At 48.3% G+C, this 22,489-nt stretch overlaps 3 protein-coding genes across 33 annotated transcripts in view; 1 reads left to right on the forward strand and 2 right to left on the reverse strand.

Annotated features, from left to right (window-relative positions):
* Positions 1 to 12,857, reverse strand: part of Ift38 (intraflagellar transport 38) — a 37,095-nt gene extending 24,238 nt beyond the window's left edge. For 2 of the 13 annotated variants that reach the window (NM_001399474.1, NM_001399473.1), the window contains 4 exon segments: positions 186 to 365; positions 1,360 to 1,444; positions 3,173 to 3,284; positions 6,079 to 6,245. In NM_001399474.1, coding sequence (NP_001386403.1) covers positions 186 to 365; positions 1,360 to 1,444; positions 3,173 to 3,284; positions 6,079 to 6,100 — 399 coding nt within the window. In that variant the 5' untranslated portion in view covers positions 6,101 to 6,245. 13 annotated transcript variants of the gene reach the window in all.
* On the forward strand, positions 6,459 to 19,663 carry C10h16orf90 (similar to human chromosome 16 open reading frame 90). Of its 13 annotated transcripts, XR_015630757.1 has the most exons (6): positions 7,523 to 7,659; positions 8,077 to 8,430; positions 13,619 to 13,730; positions 15,068 to 15,285; positions 17,492 to 17,608; positions 19,415 to 19,663. XR_015630757.1 is itself a non-coding variant. In NM_001430220.1 (4 exons), the coding sequence occupies exons 2-4, from the start codon at positions 7,237 to 7,239 to the stop codon at positions 9,129 to 9,131; spliced, it is 531 nt and encodes a 176-aa protein (NP_001417149.1). In that variant the 5' UTR covers positions 6,573 to 6,790; positions 7,115 to 7,236; the 3' UTR covers positions 9,132 to 9,480. The 13 variants fall into 13 exon arrangements, 6 of the variants coding, with proteins under 6 accessions (XP_087428919.1, NP_001417149.1, NP_001417150.1 ...); XR_015630763.1 differs by lacking the exons at positions 7,523 to 7,659; positions 13,619 to 13,730; positions 15,068 to 15,285 and adding exons at positions 6,573 to 6,790; positions 7,144 to 7,255; XR_015630758.1 differs by lacking the exon at positions 13,619 to 13,730.
* Positions 10,293 to 22,489, reverse strand: part of Naa60 (N(alpha)-acetyltransferase 60, NatF catalytic subunit) — a 30,334-nt gene continuing 18,137 nt past the window's right edge. The window contains exons 2-8 of one of the 7 annotated variants that reach the window (XM_087573358.1): positions 20,365 to 20,480; positions 17,457 to 17,586; positions 16,521 to 16,679; positions 14,999 to 15,095; positions 14,111 to 14,346; positions 12,784 to 13,166; positions 10,293 to 11,608 (exon numbers count right to left, since the gene is read on the reverse strand). In XM_087573358.1, the coding sequence (XP_087429484.1) occupies positions 13,011 to 13,166; positions 14,111 to 14,346; positions 14,999 to 15,095; positions 16,521 to 16,679; positions 17,457 to 17,586; positions 20,365 to 20,474 (888 nt within the window). In that variant the 5' untranslated portion in view covers positions 20,475 to 20,480 and the 3' untranslated portion in view covers positions 10,293 to 11,608; positions 12,784 to 13,010. Of the gene's footprint in view, positions 11,609 to 12,783; positions 13,168 to 13,831; positions 14,347 to 14,998; positions 15,096 to 16,520; positions 16,680 to 17,456; positions 17,587 to 20,364; positions 20,481 to 22,489 lie in introns of those variants that run through there. The other 6 variants (NM_001014226.2, XM_087573356.1, XM_087573357.1 and 3 more) reach the window with 6 other exon arrangements.

The following is a 22,489-nucleotide window of genomic DNA, read 5'->3' on the forward strand; positions in this document are numbered from 1 at the left end:
AGGCTGTGCACTAACTGGATTTCTTGTGGTCTGCTTTCATCCCAACACTAATGAGGACAGATGTCCCCACAGACTGAAGAAACACCCTCAGTCAGCCGGCAAGGAAAGACAGTGCTGCAGAGTTCACGTCCTCTACTGCCACATTTGAGATGACATCTGCGAGCCGCAGTCATCATCATCCTTACCTTGGAGCCCAGATCAAACTTGAATTTGCTGATGTCTTCCTCTCCGACGTTGGAGCCCTCCATGCCTTTGGTCTTCATGGCGTTATAAAGAACGGATGTGATCTTCAGTAGCTCCTTCACTGCATACCCGTCTGCTTGATAGAGTTTCTTGGTGTTGAGTTTTATATGTGCCTTTGTGGCCTGTTTTGAGACAGACAAAGCTCTGCTTGCTTCCTTCCTTCAGACAGGGTCTTACTATATAACCCAGGCTGGCCTGAATTTCATGGTGCAGCTGCTCAGGTTAGATTCAAACTCTCAGCTCTCTGTCTTGTCCTTGTAAGCACTGGCATGCAAGAGTGCACAGCCATACCCTGCCTCAGACATTCTCAGGTCTAGTCTACACCCATGTAGGAAACTTGAAAGTGTCTCTGCCAGCAACTATGACACAACTCTTGCTGAATTGTTTGTTGGTTTTGTTTCTTTCAAGACAGGATAAAACGCATTGTAAGTGTCTCACATTGTGATAAAGAGCAATTAGGCAAAAGACCCCAAAATTACGGATACATGTATCTTTGACCCAGTAACTCCAGCTCTAAGAACTACCCTAAGCATAGACTCACATTCAGTGAAGACCATAGGCCATTCAATACAGCATTGTTTCAATAACACACGTGTAAAGGACCTAAGTACTCATGTAAATAACATAATTGTGGATATTTATGTAAACAATATTAACTCAAGTGTAAGAGGAAACTCTACATGCATTTGGAAAGTTCTCTAAACTATCCCATTGAGTAAAGAAAGCAGACACTACACAGCATATGTGAAAGAGAATGCATATATGTTATTTACATGTTATTAGCTTAAATATGCATAAACAAACTTTGGGATCAATCTGAAATAGTGGATATTATGACTGTAACTCAGCCCAGGGAAGATGTGGCAGAAAATCATTTTATACTGTATAAGTTCATGATCTAAAACTTTTCAACCATCAAACATATTACTTATCCAAAAATAAACAAAGAAAAGCACACAAGTAATAAGTCAAAAACCAAACAAACATTTTGGTGACACAGTTCCAGAGACACCTGGCAGTGGGATGGTTTTAGAAAATAATAATAATTCGAAAACAGTCCCACCAGGAGTCATCTGTTTGTTACTTGTTAGTGCTGTAAGATAAATGTGAACTAACCATGAACTGGGCAATTGCCTTAATGAAGAAAACTCGGTCTTGTTCAGTCTCAGTGTCAGAAGGGATGTCAGTCTGCGGCTCATATCTATCAGAAAGAGAAAAGCATGAGCTGATCCAATAGGAAGTCCCTTCAAGTCAGCTGTAGTGGTGCACTTGGGAAGAAGCAGAGGCAGGCAGATCTCGGTGAGTTCCAGGACAGCCTAGTCTATAGAGCGAAATTCTATCTAAAATATAACAAAGTGTAACAAAACCACCAAACAAACAAAACAAAAAGCAAAAACAAGAAGGTCCACTGAAGAGAAAGTGGATGATTGACTACTGATAATGTGAGGTTCTCTAGACCTCATCCAAGGCAATACGACTAAGCACAAACTTCAGGAGCAAACAAAATACCCAGGGAGCAAATTCCAACCTACACACGAGGTTCAGTGACCCGGAGCACGGCGGCGCAATGGGTGAACAGGTCTCCTATCAGACCTGGTGCTCAGGTTTCAACCTCCAGGACTTACAGAATGCAAGAGGCGAACCAACTACAAGTTGTTCTTGAACCTCCATGTGTATGCTGTGGCCAGCATGAATCCATACGTGTATGTGTATATATGCATGCTTGGCAGGTAAAGGGGCTTGCTCTCTAAGTCTGGAAACCTGAGTTCAATCCCCAGAGCCTGAATGAAGGTGGAAGGAGAGAATCAACTCGCTACTGTCCTCTGATCTCCACATGTGTGTATATGCACACTCACAAAGTAACAGTAAAGTGTAAACAAGCCAAGTACAGGACCCTGATCACAAACTAAATCTAGCTCAGATTTCTAGCTTTTGTGAAAATAACCAAGACTGTGTCTCAAGCTGATAGCCCTTGGCCCAAGAGGGCCTCGCTTTAAGAAGTCGCAGAGTTGTTGAAATTACTTTGCTTTACTGACAGTTCAGCAAGGCTCAGAAGACTGAGCCTCTTACCAGTGTATCTGTGCAGTCCGAAGGGTAAAAACAGATTTTACATTTTAAAAGCAAAGAAAAGGGTCAGGAGAGTCAGCTCAGTGGTTCTTCCGGAGGACCTGTGTTCGGTTCCTAGCACCAGTGTCAGACGGCTAACTCCTCCCTGTAACTGCAGGATGTTCACAGACATCTCAGCCTGAGTTCTAAGTGTAACAACTCATACAACATTTACTCTCTGGTTCTTAACACAAAAGGCTGCCAATCCTAATACAAGACTTTTAACACAATGGAAAAAACTACATTATGTCTTGTTTTAGGTTTTTAGTTTAACTTTAATTATGCATATGTATGGGTCTGTGTGTAAGAATGTGCACATGGCTACCAGTGCCCAGTGAGGTCGGAGGTCTAAGGTCCTTCTGGAGCTGGAGTTATACACACCTTTGACTCATCCAACACGAGTGCTTAGAGTCAAACTCAGGTCCTCTGCGAGAACTCATAACCTCTGAACCAGCTCTCCGGCCGTGGTTATATCTGGTCAGAATGTCCTGAGTGTGCAGGCAGGTCACTGGGACTGTGTGAGGGGCTGACATGGATGCTGTACCAGCACTCTAATGAGGACAGTCACCTCCTCCATGTTCTTTGACCTCTCGTGGTTTCTTTCATTCCTTACAAATTTGAGACATGGTCTCTCACTGGCTGGCCTGGAACTTGCTATGTAGGCCAGGCTGACCCTGAACTAAGACCACGCACCCTCATACCTGGCCTCTTTACGAGTTTCTGCTAAGTCTGCCCTGCGCAGACTGTACTGCAGTTTCCTTCCCAGTTAGCCACTGAGTGAAACAACGATCCACACTGAGGTGTGAATAAAGCGCGTTCTAACCTTTTCACAAGCCACAGAAGCACTTCAGAGACAAGCCCAAAGTTGGGTGTGCGGAAATTCTCCATAGAAATGTGGCGTGGGTACCCCAAGGCTCTCATCATCTCTGTGAAATCTGTCCAATATAAAACATAGTTCAGTCAGTCCTTGTCAAATAACACCTCTCTTTGGAAAGTAGCTCATCTTAACGCTTTCCCTTCTGATCGGGTCTTCCCAACTTAGTGACATCGATTCTAGAGTGGGGAAAGGAAAGGGGAGAGATGAGACAGTATCTAATCTATCACCGGAAAACACCCATGTTCAATGGGAGTGGATTTTCTTCAGAGACTGGGGCCTAGGTATTAGCTAGGGCTTTAGTTTCTCTGATAGCTGCCTCTTTGCTATCCAAACTAAAAACTGCCTCATAAAACACCCCGAGAAGCACACTGACAGGTCAGACTGTCTTATCTTCTCCAGTGGCCATATATGATTTTCATGACAAATTTTAATGACCAATTACTTCATATTCAGAGAAAATTTAAGAGAATGGTTGGACTATATGCAGTATTTAGATTTGCCCTAAAAAAGAAAAGTTGGCAGACAGTAATATCATAAGATGTGAACCCCTGAAAAAGCCATACTACTTGAAAGGGGAAAACAGAACACTAGAGGGAGACTTAGAGAGGAACGCAACCAAGCCTGGCGTCGTGGTGCACTCCTTTAACCCAGTGCTCAGGAGGCGAAGGTGGGCAGATCTCTGTGATCCTGATGCTAACCTGGCCTACAAAAAAAGTTCTGGGTCATTTAGGACTGTTGTTCAAGACAGGAAAAAAACCTTGTCTTGAAAAACAACTAAACAAAAAGAAAGCAAGAAAACAACCGACATTTCTGAGTTCTCACAATATGCTGTGATCTTGAACATGTGTCCTGGCTGTGTAATGTCTATTCACGCTTATTAAAGACAGGTATCCAAGGGGCTGGGGATTATAGCTCAGTGGTAGAGCGCTTACCTAGGAAGCACAAGGCCCTGGGTTCGGTCCCCAGCTCCGAAAAAAAGAACCAAAAAAAAAAAAAAAAAAAAAAAAAGACAGGTATCCAAAATGTGCTATTGAGCAATCCAAATAATCTATCTAGGCAACACAGCAGGGCAGACTGTGTTGGATCATGGGAGAGAGAGATGGTAGAAAAATAGGTAGCAGCCTTCCTTCATTTTTTCCCTTTACACACACACACACGTGCCCGCACACACACACATACATGCACACACACACACATGTGCACACACCCATGCACCCACACACACATGCACACACACATGCACACACACACCCATGCACACCCATCCATGCACACACACATACACACATACATGCACACACACACACAGTGCACACACCCATGCACCCACACACACATGCACACACACATGCACACACACACCCATGCACACCCATCCATGCACACACACATACACACATACATGAACACATACACACACGTGCACACACCCACGCACACACCCCCATGCACACACACATGCACACACACATGTACACACGTGCACACACACATGCACACATGCACTCATGCACACACATGTGCACAGACATACATGCACAGATACACACACGTGCACACACACATGCACACATACACACACACAGTGCACACACACATGCACACATACACACCACCCTTATATAAGAGCTTTCCCTTACACCCCTATGAAAGGAGTCAGGCTTTGCCGAAACACTCCCTTTAGCTCAGTAATAGCTGTCAAGTTCTCTACTGCTAAATGGGGACAGTCTCATAGATTACAAGATTATATAGTACTTATTTAAGGTACATATTCTGAACCACTCTTTTTAAATACTCTTTCCAGTACAATGATAGTTATTCAATGACCCAGCAAAGTGCTTGCCTCATCAAAACCGTCATGGGGGGGCTGGGGATTTAGCTCAGTGGTAGAGCGCTTACCTAGGAAGCGCAAGGCCCGGGGTTCGGTCCCCAGCTCCGAAAAAAAGAACCAAAAAAAAAAACAAAAACCGTCATGGGGACAGTCATAATCACACTGTTTCAAAGACCCTTAAACCCCAGACAAGACTCTACCAGCTGTTACACTTCTGTAAGTCACACGGCCTCAGCACTCCTCCTAGCTGTGTGAACCAGGGGTAGTTATGCTACTTAACTTGCAGTTAAAACTAGGAACAATAACAGCGGGCCACAAAAATGATGCTTCCCCCAAGGAGTAGTAACAAAAAAGAGTATCCCATTTTTTTTGTTACTCTCCGGCAAAGCTCTCTGCTCGGTATTTAGTGTTCAGGCAACCTGGATTCAAACTCTAAAGCCACTCATTCTATACATTACTTGTCCAAATTACTTTGACCTCTTGCTGCCCGTTTCATCGCTAAACCAGGGCACAAGAACTGGCTAGGAGTAAATGAAATGCCGCCCACATCGAGAATAGCATTGACAGATTGTAACATACAAAACAACAAACCCTCAAAAATTAACAACAACAACAACAACAACAACAACAACAACAACAAAAACCTAGCAGCAATAGCCAATCCATCCAGTCACTTCCTCGGTTATTGGTTCTTGCTACAAACTCTAGCACAGAAAAGGCCTCCATTTCCCCATGACCTTTCTACCGCGGCTGCGAATGTGGCTGTGACCAGAAATAAAATGAGGTAAAATTAAACATTCAATTCTTCAGCCGCTCGAGACACATTCCCAGTGTTCTAGCTACACGTGGCCAGTGACGGGCAGAACTTTCCAAAGGTGCTGTAAAGTTCTGTCAGCCCGGGGCTGGCCTAGGGACTACCCGCCTGCCTGAGCCTACGGCTCTAGCAGAGGTCCTGCAGGAGAGCCTTGAGTCCCTGGGAAGCCCACTGGGAAGCCCACGGGAAAGCCCGGCGCAGCCTTACTGCGGAGGTCGCGGAAAGACATGGCGCTGTGGTCCCCAAGAGTCCACTGAGGCGTCGCTGCTCGTCTCTTTAGAGTTCTCAGGCCTAGCTCTCGCCGGTCTCTATAGCAACACTCAGAGGCCCTGGACAGCGTGCGGTCCAGGCCAAACAAGACAGGAAGCGAAGCGGTGAGGTGCGCGCAAGCGCAAGACACAGACCAGCAGGTGGCGTTCGCACCTTACAAGCTGCGCAGTGTCATAGCCATTCGTTGAGCACTTTTGGCTCCGGTCCGGTTGTAACTCTCATTGACTCACTAATATATAGAGAGCACTATCACCTTTTGTGACTGAGTCTCCTTTGTATTTGTAAAAGCGTAGCTAAACTCCGGAGTCGAAGCCGCATAAAGTATGCACAGAATGACAGGAACGAAGATACCCTACCCTGGGCAGAATTCGAGAATTGTACCCGGAAGGATTTCATGCACGCACAGCTGGACAAGCCGGAAATTAGCGCCCAGACTCGCGCGCCAGAGGTTGCCCCGGAAACGGTGGTTAGTTCTGAGCCCGGAGCCGTAGTGTTGGCGTACTAGGCCTTGGTGCTGGGGTCAGCCCAGGCTCAGAAGTGAACCCTCCTTGGTGACTGTTACGAGTCGAGGACAACCGCGACAAGGAAAGGCTGGGGAGAGGAGAGATGAGCTGAGCCAAGAAGGGTGGGCGAAGAGGAAGGAAAATGGGTAGGCACAGGATGTAAAGGTGCTCTTGGCTAGGACACTGTGGTACAGACAAGAGTAGATACTTAAGGACTTAAAAGTATGTGGAGTAGGGCCATACATTTGTGGCTAGTCTAACATGGGAGACGGTGCATTTGGATAGTCTTTGCAACAAATGGTTTTGAAAAAACGAGCAAATAAATGAAACTATTAGCATCTATGTACAAAAACAATGGTTCATAAACCTAGATGTAAAACCTAGAACTAAATTTTCTATAATGAAGCATAAAAAGCTTGTGACAGAGTTAAGATTCTAAAGTACCTGTAGTTTTGTATTTCTACCAGCAGAACAATTGTTCGTTTGTCCACATGCACAGGGGATAAAAAAAATCAGCGTTATTACGTATTGCTTAACAACCAATGAGAAAATGGATAATTAGATAGGTGTCACCCAGAACCATCTTCTCAGCATGATTCAGATCTCTCCAGGTTTGTTCTTGAAACTCTCATTCTCCCAACCACAGATGAGGAGGTCAAAGCCCCTAAAAGGTCATCCTAGAGAACAACTTTCCAGCATACCAAAGCCAAATTTGTCTTATGTGGCTTCCTCTGAATCTGAGGATCAGTGGATTTACCCTGGATTCTGGTCCCTTCCCTTGCCCTCTTCCCACCTGACCAGATACCATCGTCTCCCAAACTAGGAGGTCCAGGGAGACTAGAGTCATTACTGTGACATCATAAGGACCAGTTGCCATGGGAGACCTGCAGACCCAGCCCCTAGGCAGGGGAGAGCAGGCTCTACTGCACAGAAGGCCTGGCCACTCCTCCCCCACCATACTGGCCCTCCATGGAAGCCTTGGTCTGTGCATTCTCTGAGCTTCGAATAAGAGAAGGTGCCTGGCTGCAGGGAGGAGCAGCAGCAGAGATGCCACACTGTCCCAACCTGGGCCCAAAGCTACTGGGGAGATCCTAGGGACGTGCATGCTTGGGAAGGGAGTAACTCCTGATCTAGGCTATATGACTGGGCCAGTCATGTCCTCTTGAACTCACTGTGCTTATACTGGTGCCAGCATACTCTTTCTGGAGTAAAGAGCACAAAAAGGGCTTTAAGTGCTCAGTGGGATCTCTGTGCCAAAGTCCTGGGCTGCTTAGGTCCCTTTGTTAAGGGGAGCAAAGAAGAGTAATGGGAATAGACAGGAACTGAGGCTGGGTAGCCTGGGGGTGGAGGCCAACATATGAGCTGGTACTTGCATTTCCCCCAGATGCTGGGCCTACTGGCCATCACCCTCCTGCTCTCTCTCTTCTTGCAGATGCAGTGAGCTGGGCCCCAGGACGCCCCAGCCACCCTGACACACCACCTAACATCTATGAGGGAGGGTTGGGGGCCCAGCAGCAGCAGGGCCCCAGTGCCCAGGGAAGCAAGCCCAAGAACTTCCGATTGCGACACCTCCGGAGCCTGGCTCTCTACCTGCCAGGCCACATGCAGCCTGCCGGCCAATGCGGAAGCCACTGGCTAGGCCGGCTCATGGCTGGGGGCAGCCTGACACGGCCTGAAGGCTCGCCCTGGCCCCTGGCCCTGCCACAGGGGACCCTGGGTCCAGGTAACGGCCATTGCTCAGCCCTCCTGGAAGCCCGCCTGCCCAGGGACAGCCTGGGAAACACAGGTGAGCTCTGTTAAGGCAGGACCGGAGACATGAGAGACTGAAGGGAATTCAAGTGGGCCTTTCATTTCCTAGCTTTCTGCCAAGAACTAGGAAAGGACGCAGTGGCCAGGACACACTAAAATAATGTCATGCTACAGGGGCCAAGATCTTGTTTAATTTTTTTTTAAATCCGTGTGCCCCACTATCGATTCAGAACATCCATGTACACACTGAGTCCTGTGAAATCTCAGGGATAGTAATATACAAGTGGACTGCAGCAAAAGCCTGTTGGGGTGTTAAGGCAGAGAAGATCTAAGAGTAGGAGTTCTGGGTTCCTATCCTCAATCTGGATTTTGATAGACCTTGGACAACTTTGTCTCAGTTCCTTCATTTTACAAATGAAGGACTCACAACATTTCAGCTTGACCCCCGACATCTCTTCCTCACCCTCACGGAAGTAGTGCCAAGCCCTTCAATTGTCTTGAAGGTTATAAGGGCCGAGGACCCCAAGGTAGTGTGTTAGACTGGGTCCCTCTGAGTGACTTCTCTTTCCTTTTTCCTCAGCTTCCAGTTCCAGCATGGACCCAGCCAAGGGTGTCCCCTCCCAGTCTGGTCCCCCCGAGGGCTTGGGACTCAGGCCCAAGAGGTCCTGGAGAGCCTTGGAGGAGACCATGTGTCCCTTGTGCAAGAGAACCCGCTCTGGGGCCTTGGAGAGGACATAGGAGGCAAAGGGCCAGGGCTGGGGAACAGTAGGGGAAGGATGGCCGAGGAGGAGGAGGCCAGGGTTACTGAGGAAGGGTTCAGTCCCAGAGGCAGCCCTCCCCACTGAGATGGCCCCCAGAGTTGCCTAGCACCAGACCTGGGCTGGTCTGGGGAAAGCATGAGGAGGGAGGGAGGGAGGAAGAAGATCCATGAGAGGGACAGAAGAAATGGAAGCATGTCAGTGCCCTTGCAGCCTGCCCAAACTCCGGTCAGCCACTTGTACCTGGGAGGTCAGGCCGAGCAGAGAATCGGGTTCCTGAGAGGCCAGGGAGTCCTCAGGTCTAATCTCAGTAAAAGCCAAGGCCTGCACCTTCTTGTCTGTTTGTCATTAAGCCAACCCAGTCAACATCCTGCATCCATTCCAGGGGTTACATGGAGAGTCAGGAGCCAGGTCCGGGGAGGCTTTGTGGATGAGAAGCTGCTGAACGTGACAGCTCTAGAAGGCAAGCAGAGTCTCAGTCCAAACACAGGGCGAAGGGATGAAGCGTGGGCTTAGTTTAAAAATGGAGCCAGGACACCAACCAATGCAGGCACTTTGGCCTGGACTCCAACTGCCCCCATCAAGGGTTTAGATGAGTCTATGGCCCCATGGGAGCCCATCATACTGGCACAAGTATTCTTCCAGCCGGACTAGAGTTCAGGTACTTGGACCAAGTCTTTATTGTGATGTTCTGCAGCCTCCCAGTAATGCCTTCCCCCAGGCTGTGACCACCTAAATTAACTGTCTGCAGACAACGTCAACATCCACCAGGGACATTCCCACACTGGTTGTGAACATGACCAAGGCCTCTGCTGACCATGTGACTTCATTACCCTTGAAGCCTTCCCTAAGCTTTATCAGCAGGCGGAGGACAGGGGGGTTGGAGAAGAGAAATATAAAGTTGCCCATTTGGACCAGGCTCTAACTCCAAGCTGAAAGCTGCCAGTGCTGGTGCCAGGGCTAAGGACCTTTAAGAAATGGGCCAGTTAATGCTTTCAGCAGCAGAAGCCTTCAAGTTCACAGCCCTAAGCAGGACAGTTGCCTGCATGCTGAGCCGTCAAGACAGCAGCAAGCTCCCAACCCTCAGCCCTAGCCCACAAGGGCAAAGCACAGTGTGGAGAGCCAACAACTAGAGACAGGATGAGACTAGTGAAAGACTATTTATTTGTAATGAGACTACACACTACAATTTGTTCAACACTGGGCTGGACACTGCAATAATTATGGGACTGAAGGGAGACAGGTCGAGAGGTCTTTGAGTTGGATTTATGAATGCCCAAGTCAGAACCTTCTGGAAGACTCTTCCTTGACTACACAGGGCAGAAATGAAAATCACATGATCACCATTGACTGAAAAGGGAGAGGATGCGGGGCTGGGGCCTCAGCACACAACCCAAACCAGTCAGGACTGGCCACCTGCTGGCTAGTTCTCTTGAGGAAGGGGGATACTTAACTGCCTTGGCCTTCCTTTGTGGGGGCCCTTTCCTCTCTGAGGCCAGGCAGCCTTTGGCTGGCTCTACAGCCTGAGAGCCCTGAGCCAGGAGACGCTGAGGGAGGGAAGCGCTCAGTAATGAGGCCTGTCAATAAAGCTGTTCTTCCTCAGTCTGGCACAGTGAGGGGCTGTGAGGAGACCCTGCAAGGGATCCTGTAACACTGCAGCAATTCTGGGCAGGACTCTGACAGCAAACACATGGGGGCACAAGGGAAGGGATGCTGGAAACTTGAGATGTCTGCTGCAAGCACAATTCGTGGTGCTGACAAAGTCTCTGCCTCAGAGGCTGAAGGCCCAAAGGCAGCAGCTGCCCTCTGCTCCCAAGGCCAGGTGCCATGGGTCCACAGTAGCAGAGATGCCAATACAAAGCTCAGCTTCCTCCTGTCTGCATAGGCCCAGGCCTTGAAGTTTCAGCTTCTATAAGGATAAGCAGGGAAGAAACCCAGAAGCCAATAGCTACCTGTCCTTAGCCCAGCTCCCAGTGTAGGTCAGCTATGTGGAACATGCCAGGATTCAACAAGCAGGATGATCCTTCTGGACAGGAAGAAGTGGACAGTAGAACACTGGGAACAGGGGACTGTCCCATCTGTCCATGGAGAGGACTGATTCCTGAAGTTTTTAAGTTCTTGTGAAGGGCCAGCCCCTCTTTCTCTTTCCCCAGTTTCCAGCCTTTCATGGAGGAGTAAGAACCGTTTCCATCATCTAAGCTTCTTTAGGGCATTCCTAAACAAAAACTGACATTCTCCTTGCTGTGCCTCTTTATTCTAAGGTTCCTGTGTCTTCAGGGTCAGAAATGTCCACGTTTTCAGCAAAGTTCAGTCCATCTTGTAGGAAGGAGCTAAAGGAGCAGGAGACAGAGGAGAAGCCTGGCAAGCCCTTTCCCAGTGAATGTAGACACACCTGCCAGGCCATTGGGTGGTGCCAGGGCATGGAGGCAGGACAAGGACTCCAGGTGGAAGGAGAGCCTGAGGGGAAGAGAGCATGGCACGTGAAGGCACTGCAGAATGCTTACCCACCTCTCTATCTGGCCTATGGGATTTAGCTGAACCGGGGTATACCAGAACATGAGGATTTCTCCGGCCCACCAGGTTCCCCTGCGACTTTATACAAATGCGATCCCTGTCAAGATTCACATCTGGATGTGCATCAAGCCTCTGTGGATGGCCAATGGTGTGGATGCTGCCACACCCACATCTCTTCCAGATCTGCAATTCTGTTCTCTTGGCCTGGGATTCCAGCTCTCAGCAACCAAAATGGTTGCATCCAAGCACAATCTTCATTTAAAAGCTGTCAGACTGGGAAGCCCACTCAGGACTTTGGAGAATGTCACTTGGAGATGCACTGATGTCAGAGTGGAAGTCTAGGTGGAATCTGAGGAGCAGCAGGCACGAATCAGATCAATGGGTGCCTCTTGGAAGATGAAGCTGAGTAACTGGGGCCTCTAGTAGGAATTCTTGGTCTTTCTGTACCTTTCCAACGTTTGAATCATGTAAATCCATTTTAACAACAACAACAAAACCCCCAAAAACAAAACAAAAACAAGAAAGGAAAAAGAAAAACCCTTGTCGAGGGCCTGGGGAGATGGCTCAGTGGTTATGACCATTTGTTGCTTTTTCCAGAGGACTTGAGTCACACTGCATCTACATGGTAAAACTGTCTATTTCTCTAGTTCCAGAGGATCCAATGCCCTCAAATTCTCAAAAGATATTTAAAAACATTTCTTCTTAAAAAAAAAACAAAAACAAAAACAAAGAGCCACTCGGGCTGGAGAGATTGCTCAGTCAAGTGACTATAAACATGCAAGACAAGAGAATCTCTCGGGCTCACTAGCTGGCCCAGTTAAACCAATGAGCCTCAAGTTCCAGGAGAAACCCTGTTTCAAAATTAAGGTTGAGGAAGTAATTGAAGATACACCAAGTTGAGCTCTACGCTCCACAAACGTGCACATGTGTATGCATATGTACACGAACACACAAAGTCCAGGGAGTAAAAAGAATTCTGGCAAGTGCTTTGAGATCTTTGGTCCCTCACTCTTCAGAAAGCTTCTGGATGCACTGTAAACTGTTCATGGTGCCTAGAGACCTCTTGGTGCCACAAGAATCAGACTCCCCAGGCCCTCCCGGTTCCTCCCGGTTCCTACCTGTTGACAACCTACCCGACCAGTGTACATTCTGCTCCTGAGCCAGCATAGCACCGGGCCTGCAGCTGAGGCAGCCAGCATAGCACCGGGCCTGCAGCTGAGGCAGGCTGATGGGCCGGCAGGTGGCCACCAGCTCCTCGAAAAGGACAGCAGAAGTCAGACAGACAGGAAAATAGGCTCCACAAAGTGCTGAGGACAGAGGCCTGGTGGAGGCTGCCCCAACGGCATTACATGGTACGGCTGTATTCAATGCCACCTTTGCTGGAAATGCTGGACCACGGCAGAAAGCTGCAAAGCAGGCTGTGGGCCTGGCGGTAGATCCTGTGTGGGATGGAGCAGGGGCTCAGGTTGGCTAGTGCTGAGCCCAGGTGCTGGATGTAGTCTGTGGGCTCTGTCAAGGAAGATATGCCATGTGCTCCCATCTGCCTTGCCTACATGCAGTGTCTTTGGATCTGATCAATGACTATAGCACTGTACCCATATGGCACAATGTACTCAACTGGAGGCCAAGGGCCTATTAAACCCTAGAGAATACTAGGAAGGCTCTTTAAATAGACCGTCAATTTGGGAACTAGTGCACAGTGGAGCCATACAGGGCAAGCATCATGAGGTAATTGACAAAGACTAGGGGTAGGATCTATAAGTGTGTCTAGCTCTGCAGAGGGGCAGAGCCCACCCCAACAAGATGTTTCAGTACTAACCCTGCATGCCTATTTGTGCCTGACTTCATGTGAACAGGGCCTATAAAGCTTTGGGTCACCTCTTTCCTGTTTTACTTTCCTCTAAAATGAGTCATTTCTACAACACAGATACAGACACATGTGGTATATTTCAGGCTATTATCCTTTGACTGTTGGGACATCTGATTTCCTTCCCCGCTAACAAGGACATCATTAGCGGGGAGGATGGGGCTGAGTGAAATACACCTTGGATCACGCAACTCTAAGGTCTGAACTCATGTTCTTCTGCCATTGTTTCCTTTCTTCTCTGCAGCACAGGCTGCACAGGGGATGCTTGTATCTTCTAGGTTTACTGCTGACCTCTAGAACAGGGCATTTTCCATAATGAGTGGATGAATTAATCCTGGGCCCAGAGAGTTAAAGCTTAACCTCCCTGCTGGGCTCTAGTTGCCAGGGACTGCCAGCTTTCCGAATGTATGTAACCAGTCAGTACACCCCACCTGCCCACAACGTGAACTAATCAAGGAACAATGCTGCAAGCTAAGCCAGTGACTGTCACCCAAAGGTGGTCGCAGTTCCAGCTGACTCTCTAGCCCTCCAGGCAGCAAATCACAAAGACTTCTGCTCCCTTCCAGCAGTAAAGGATATAAGATGGTCCAGGGAGGGTGGCCGCCATTGATGTAGAGGACATAGGTGAAGCCATCTTTGAGGACCCCTCGGATGGAGTAGTAATAGGGCAGATAGTGATGCTGCCTAAAGTCTCTGTTTTCATAGAAGTTTATTGCTGTGTTGTTGGTGGTGAGAACGTGCAGGTAGATGGCTTTGCAGTGGTCCTGGGCGGTGGTTGAAATATGATCCTTTAAACTTTCTAATAAGAGGGAACCTGGGGAAGGAGAGGAAGGTCCCACAGCAGGGCAGTTAAGAGAACAGAGAAGTAGCCAAGCTTCTGCAGGAGCCTAGAGGGCTACACTCCCAGATCTGAAACCAGCCTCTGGTTACCTCCCACTGTTAAAGATCCTAGCCAGACCGAGTCCATGAAATGCATGCAACTGTAGGCCACAGATGTATCCTGGAGGTGCTCTGGGACCACAGTGGACATTTACCAACCTTTCAAACAGCAAAAAGTGTAAACCAGAACCCAGAGAGTATGGGAAAGGCAGGCCTGGGTAAGAGGACTGCTATTCCCTGCTGCATGCTCTATCGAGCTGACAGGAATCTGATGACTGATGAATGCGGCAGAGTGCTGTGACTTTTTATGTTTGTTTCTTTGAACTGAGAAAGTTTGCCAATACACATGACTATGTGTGGCAACAGGAGAGGTAAGGGAGGTCTACTCCCTCCTGAGGCTGTCCTAAGGAGAGACACTGGGAGGACAGGAGGACAGGAGGACAGGATCTGTCCCCAAACAGGGATAAGGAAGAAGAGACTGAGGGTCCTCTAAGCTGAAGACCTCAGAAAAAGTGATAGGCTTGGGTTACAAGGGTGTTAACTGGCTAGGGGAGGGGTGGTTTAACCGTGAACTCTCTGCTTCTTACCTATGCCGTGTTTCCTGAACTCTTTCACCACTCCCAGACTGAGGATGTATGCAACTTGTGTATCCACAGAGAAGCTGGAGGCTAGAATATCTCCATCCTAAAGAGAAATTATGAGAAAATCAGGGCAACGCGGGTACACAGGCTCAAGGCAGACCCTATAAGGGTTCTACGAGTCCACTCTGCATATCCTGAGATCTGAAGCCACAAGGTGGGCAGGGGAGAACAAAGAGGCAAGGACAGTCCCACCGACCTACAGAACAGTTGAGTTCAGAAGGCTGCTACATACAGTACGTATACCTATGAGGAGCATCTCAGCGATGGTGAACTGGAGCTTTATGCCAGAACCACTCATTACAACAGGCTAAAAGATGATGGCTGGGAGTGGGGACGTAGCCTAACAGAGCAAATGTCTGGCATACATAAGGTCATTGGTCTGATCCTAGCACCCCAAGAGAGAAACAAAAAAGAGTAGGATTGTCCAGAGTGGTCACACATAGTCTGTCAACAAGCAGTGACAGCCGCCACTGTGCGACGGTGGACTAGTGCAAAGTTATATGACATTTGTCTGTGAGTCGGGGAGAGGGCACATTGCAGCACCACTCAGAAGTTGGCTCTCTTCCTCCTCCATGTGGGTGCTGGGAGTTGAACTCAGCTTGTCTGGTTTTTACTGCCGAACCATCTTGCCAGACTAGGTGCAAAGCTTTAAAGGTTTATAAAGAAAAATATGCTGTCCCTGGTGCCCATGCTGGGTAGAGCAGCACAATGAGATACACTACAGCATGGTGCTCCAGGAATCTCTCGTTCTGGACAAAAAATGTCTCCTGAGAGTCATGACTCTGCCCATGAGTTTCTCGTGTTATTCCCACCTCTTAAGAATATGAAAAACAGCATTATAAGGCTTTCCCTTCCAAGAAAGGACACGGGCACCTGGCTTCTCTGCTTACCATTTATCAAGTAGCTCCTGTGTGTTAGGCATGGGCTGGGCCAGGACCTGCTCCCCGCCTAGAACTCTATACTACAGTGAACCTGGACAGAGCAAGTGTTGGGAGGGGGTAAATTTACTTCTCTAGTTAACAGAAGCCCTGGCTAATGATGGAAGCCAAAACAGAGAGACGGGGAAGGGCCCCCCCAAGTCTGTGGAAAGGGTAAACACAGCCAAGAGACCCTCAGGCAGTGTGCATGGTGAGGCAGGCAACCACTAGAAAAAGCCTCAGGGAGGGATCATGAGGAAACAAGGTGTGGGCAAGCGAGACAGCATCCAATACAGGAAGAGTCAAAGGATACTGGCCTGTGTGTACGCGCACTCTGTCTTAGCAATGAACACTGTGAGGCAGTGGCTCAGGAACAGGCTGGGCTAGACCAAAAACCCCAAGAACCAACTTCCTCCCAACCAAACAGTGTGCCAAGACAAAGTATATGCATGGTGGGGTAACCTTCAGTGGTCTGGGTTCTTAGGAAGACATGGTTCTTCCTCTTCCTGTGGGAATGGGACTCAGGGCCTTCCTGTGTATTAGACACGTACTCTGCCCACAAGCTGCTGCTTCAAACTCACTTCCTTCACTTCTAAAGAGACAACCTCAAGCAGCCCGCGCATGGGCGCACGATCTTGGACTCCAGCACTTGAGAGGCAGAGGCAGGCGGGTCTGAGTTTCAGGCCAGCTAGGACACAGTGAATCCCTGTCTAGAAAGATAGGAAGAAAGACAGGGAAGAAAGGAGGGAGGGAGGAAGGGGGGGGGAGACAAACAAGAATAACCTTAAGCCATACAAAACCATTTGCTGATTGGTTGGATTTCCTATCCTGGGTAAAGTAAACACTGATCCATTGCTGTGACCAAAATCCACAGGACACTCCCCACTGTAATCAACACAAAGAACACAGCCTTTTAGCTGCACTTAAAGTAGCTGCCCAAACCATTAAGGGTTCTGAGGTGGGTAAGTCTTTGAGTAGTTCACAAAATTGAGCAAAAAGAAATACATTTTCACCAATCCCTGACTGAAACCTAGCATATTCCTCAACAAACTACAGCTTTATTGGGGCTCATGAAACAGTACCAAAGTACAAACCACAGGCATGCCACACAGCAGTGGGCAGGTTCCCAACACGTCTGTCCCTTCTGCTTGTTCTCACTTCAACATGCCATCTTTATTAAGTCCACTAGTGGTCTTACTCATTATATTACTGCATGAACAAAACACATGCCCTTGGGCTGGAGAGAGCTCAGCAGTTATGATCACGCTCTTGCAGAGGACCCGAGTCTAACAGTGGCGTCTTACAATCACCTACAATCCTAGCTCCTGGGGTCCTCCGTGGTTTCTGTGATTATGCACCCCATACAGACATACTCTGACTCCTCTGGTCACAAGCTGCTTAGAACAGAGGCCAGAGCTGCAATGTGACCCCATTGCAACACCCCTTTCAGTCACCACAAGGGCCAAGCCTCTGATACACAGACATACCTCTTTATGTATTTTGGTCCTATTCTTTATTTCAGCTACTATCATTCCCACAATGGCACCTCTGTAGGTTGCAGCAAGGGAGAAGAACTTCTTGTTGGATGTGATATCACGATACCATGAGTCTGGGTACCTGAGGGAGAGAGCACACTCAGGTGAGTCATAGGCTACCCTGCCTATCACTTATAGTCTCAAAGAAGCTACCTGTCCACATGGGAGGTTTTTATGTAAAAGATGTATGAAAGGGGGGAACCCTCCAATAAAATCATCTCCGTAGAATAGTTCCTGGAGGGACAGCACACAGCAGTGTAAGCTGAAACCTTAGGGCCTCAGTGACCTGTGAACTCTTGGGTGGTCTGTGAGGAATTCTATGAGGGCTGGTGAGATGGTTCAGCAGGTACAGGTGTTTGCAGCCACGACTTCAATTGAGTTCAATACCCAGGACCTGTGTGGTGGAAGGAGAGAGATGACTACTGCAAGTGGTCCTCTGTGAGTCTTTCTAGTCCTGAAGACTAGACCAGGTGATTCAAGGAAGAGCCAAAGTTCGTGGGTGTGTAGACTAGGGCTTAAAATACCTTACTAGACACGGGTGGGGACGGGACACATGACTAAGTAATAGGAAGGGCTGGCACTTGAGAGGTGTACAGGCCTACAACTGTGCAGATCCACACACCTCAGCCGTCCCTCAGCAGGGCCTCATTTCTGTGCTTACTGCACTCATATTTCCTGGGATTACTTTTTAGGAGTGGGTTTGCTAACACACACACAACACACACACACACACACACACACACACTCACTCTCTCTCTCTCTCTCTCTCTCTCTCGGTAGCAGTCTTCAGACACACCAGAAGAGGGCGTCAGAGTCCATTACAGATGGTTGTGAGCCACCATGTGGTTGCTGGGATTGAACTCAGAACCTCTGGAAGAGCAGTCAGGGCGCTTAACCACTGAGCCATCTCTCCAGCCCAGGATTGCTAACTTGAAGGATAGTTTATGTTTTATCTTATAGAACACTGTTAGCTCACATTCTTAAGAAGCTGGCAATTTATATTTCAACATAGATGCAGAATGGGGGTGTGTAACCCTACTTTTCTGTTGGCACAGAGAAACAAGTGCGAGGCTAGGACTCATGAAATATGGACAATTTAAATATAGGACCTTGCCTAGCCTTGATATTTTAAAGGTCGTGTCTGTTTTTCCTCACAAACAAAACAAAACCCAAACCTGTATTTTCAATATCATAATCTAGAAATAAGGCAAGTAAAAATGGAGGAACAGACAGGTATTAATAATCCACTCCACTTAAACTGCTGACAGTAATTAATTTGGTAATATTTTGAGGGCTAGTTAATGATCCCCACCCAAGTGAAGGTCCAGAGGGAAATTTCTCAGAGCTCCTGCCTCTTGTTTCTCATTCTCTCCCGAGGTAAGGCATGTAACCTAGAATTCTTCTACTCCAATATGGACCACAGGAACCAGAAGATCCCTTTCCTCTAAAGCCAACCTGATTCTTTGCATAGGAAGAGGAAGCCATGAAAAAATTCTGTCCTGTCTTGTCTATCTGACAGCAGCTCTAATACCACTGTTAATCTTGAGGGTCAGCTTAAACTGAGAAGTGCCCATGAATTTGTACATTCCTGGGTGTGTCTGTGAAGGCACTGGCAGTTTCACAGTCTGCATTGGGAACTGCAGGCTCCTCGGAAGTGTAGAACCACGGAAGGTGGGGCTTGGCTAGAGGAAGTGAGTCACTGAGGGTGTTCCCTTAGGGGCAACGGTTTGCTTGTGGCCCTCTCTGTTACTGCTCCCCTCTACTCCCTGTCCACTGTAATGTGAGCTGCTCTCTGTCACAATGTCCTGAAACCTCTGAAACTGTGGGAAATAACCCTTGTCATCCTTAAGTTGTTTCCAGCGGGTATTTTGGTCACAGCAACGACAAAATTAACACAATCCTCATTCCAGAAGGGTCCTACCCAGTGCCAGGAAGAGGGACTGCTGCAGAGTCCACAAGGAATCTAGGCAGACGGGCCTCCCTGTGCCTTCCACCTTCAATCCATCAGGAGAAGATAATACTCTCTGTCAGACCATCTCTATACTACAGTTCGTACTTCAGGGAACCCAATTCACCATGGGCGTTTCCATCCCGAATCTGAAGGCTTCCGTGACAGAAGACCCAGGTCAAATAAAATGGTTATTCTCTTCTCCCGCTAACCCTGTCTCTTATTAAAGCAGCATCAGCCATGGTTCTCATGAAGGGCAGGATCCGTCCCTTTCTTGTACAGTATATAGAGGTTTTCATCCTCTAGATGATATTTTACCCTCTTTTATAGGTGTTTTAATGAACCGGAATACGGCAAGCACTGTTCTCTAGTCGGCTTTCATTTTATACTGAGTAAGAGAAAGAGAAAGGAAAGGGAGGAATTCTCTGTCAGTAAATACACTTCTTTAACAGATTTTTGTTCTGGATAACTAACAACCCTATTTAAAGATGGGGTCTCTCTCGCACAGCCTAAGCTGACTTCAAGCTCACTATGTAGCTCAGGTTTGAACTCCTGACCTTTTTATGCTTCCACTTCCTGACTTCTAGTCCTCTAGGCATAGGTCGCCTCACTAGCGGCACTGCACTTGTACATGGACATATCCTAATACAGCTAATTGACTGCTTACACTGATGTTGTTCCTAATTTCCTGACTACAAGCAACAGTGACATCTTTGAAAGTGAAATTTCTCAACCTCTTAAGGAAGGTGAGCAGCAGACAAACAAAGAGGCCTGAGGTCACTGCCTAGCTGACCAACTTTGGACAGCAACTTGGGACCATAATGGTCTGCCAGGCCCAGCCTTGCTCCTTCCAGTCTCAGGAATTACAGATGTGTGTGTGCAGCCTCTGGGAACACGACGCCCGGCACTCACTCAATGGGGAACCAGTCGCCACACAGGTGCTTCACAGTGTCTATGTCATCGTGGCAGAGGAGGCGCAGGCTGACCTCGCTGAGGGCGCTGGAAGGCACCACCTCTGTCATTCACACCTGTGGGGAGAGGAGACAGTATCACCTGGAGGCCTGCTTACCCGTTCCTCTAAACCAACCCAGGAAGTGGGTGAAGGGAGATGGCTAGTGGCTTCCGGTGCCTGAGAGAATGCTCTCCTTGTGGGCCTTCACTGCAGATGGAGAGGAGCTGGCTGCTTTTGGTCCATGCCTCTGTCCTGTCCACTGGAGCAGCACTCACTCTTCAGCTCTCCCCAGGAGTGACCACCTCCTGCCTGCCTGGTCTGTTATCTCGTAACTGCTGTTCCTTCACTTGCAGGAGGCAAAGGATTCAAAGACCGACCTGGACACAGCAGCCCGCTTCAAGCAGCCTGCTGGGTGGAAGCCAGTAAATGATCAGCTATTCAGGGCAAACAGCACTGGCTTCACCACCGGAGGGCAGGTCACACAATGCATGCTTCTCCTCCCTGTGTAGCAAGAGAAACTTGGTGACACTGAAAATAACCAGATGCTAATGAGCATGGGGAGAAGGAGGGCTGAAGTTCACACCCACAGACCTCATGCATGCTCAGGCAAGCGCTCTATCACCATGCCATGCTCCCAGTCTATCACCACGCCATGCTCCCAGGCTATCACCACGCCATGCTCCCAGTCACCTCAGTTTGAGACAAGGTCTCCCTGAGTTTCTCAGGCTGGTCTGGAACTCACTCTCTAAGTCAGGTCTGGGGAAGACAAGTGCTGAGCTCTACCAAAAGGGCAACCTGCCATACTTTTTCTTTTAAGTTGGAAGCAGGTCATTTAAAGGAAAAGGACTTTACATTTAATTCTAGCTTTCTGGGAGGAGCTGTGCTGTCCATCTCCAACGGCTGAGATGAAGGACTTTTTTACAGAATCACCACCATGTAAAAGTAAAAACGTTGACAGACTCAGTGTCATCACTGTGGACTCTCAAGAGGAAACCTCCAAGTCCAGAAAGACTCCTCAAAGAATAAGAGACCAGCAGGAGAGGGCTGCGGAAAGGACCAGACGTAAAGTACTTAGCCTGTGCAAACACTGAGACCTCTACCATCAGGCCAGCCTCTCCAATACCCGTGCCTCCAGCTACGGCAAGTGAGAGAGCCCAAACTTTTGGGGGTTCTTCCAAAACCTACTAGGCCTGGACCTAACCACAGCCTTTAGACATGGCTTTCTGGTTGCAGAGGGTCCTGAACATATAGCAGTAAGGGAAGTGGCATCGACAGATGGACATGGAACATTTTACATCCGGGCTCTCCAAAAGAGCAATCACATTAAAGATACAAAACAAGTGAGAGAGAAAAGACAAACAAAATGAAGAGAGACAAGGAGATCTAGAACCAAACGTAATGCCTAAACCTATACATGAAAACAGAATGAAACATTAGTGAAACTACACCGCAGGCTGGCTAGTACATGGAAGGTACAAAATAGCTGTTAATTTCCTTGCAGATGGAGGCCCTCGGGTCCAGGTCTTCCTCAGGAGATGCATGCTGGAACGTTTTGGAGAGAGGTGTTCTGGTTTGTACTTTAAGCCAGGTTTGTTTATTTTGTTTTGAAGTGTAGTGGAGTCACAGCACTCCTAATCAACATGGCATCCCTAGGCCTCAGGGCAGCTGTCTGCCTCAGCTTCTCAGCCATGACTTCAGGAAGATTCTAAAACCTGAGTCATGGGAAGCATCTACAAGGTCAGCTCTACATCCCTCTCCTGCCTGGGCAAGCTCCTCTCATGCTGACAGCATCTTTCACACAAGCGCCTCTCAGACAGGCTGTAAACACGTGTGGCACCTCCTCACTTCAACAGTGCCAGAGTCACTCAATATGACACCTGTGATGCATCTCACACATTGGCCTCCACATCCCTTCAGCGCCCCGCCCCTTCCCTACTGTGTCCAACTTCTACCTCTGCTGCCTCCTTCCCTCCTCAGACTCCATGCCACTCCCTGCAACACTTTCTCAGACCTTCATCTCTCCTCAGTCTACAGAGGCGGGCATTATCATAAACCTTCCCTCAAGCAGAGCATGAGCGAGATTAT

This window comes from Rattus norvegicus, chromosome 10, assembly GCF_021556685.1.
Source record: "Rattus norvegicus strain SHRSP/BbbUtx chromosome 10, alternate assembly SHRSP_T2T, whole genome shotgun sequence".
NCBI classification, from domain to species: domain Eukaryota; kingdom Metazoa; phylum Chordata; class Mammalia; order Rodentia; family Muridae; genus Rattus; species Rattus norvegicus.

Coding starts and splice junctions, on each gene's coding strand:
- C10h16orf90 (XM_087572793.1), top strand. CDS start 6,465: ATGCACAGAATGACAGGAACGAAGATACCCTACCCTGGGCAGAATTCG. Junction 6,538..8,076: donor TGTACCCGGAAGGATTTCAT/GCACGCACAGCT, acceptor CTCTTCTTGCAG/ATGCAGTGAGCTGGGCCCCA. Junction 8,431..8,973: donor GGACAGCCTGGGAAACACAG/GTGAGCTCTGTT, acceptor CTTTTTCCTCAG/CTTCCAGTTCCAGCATGGAC.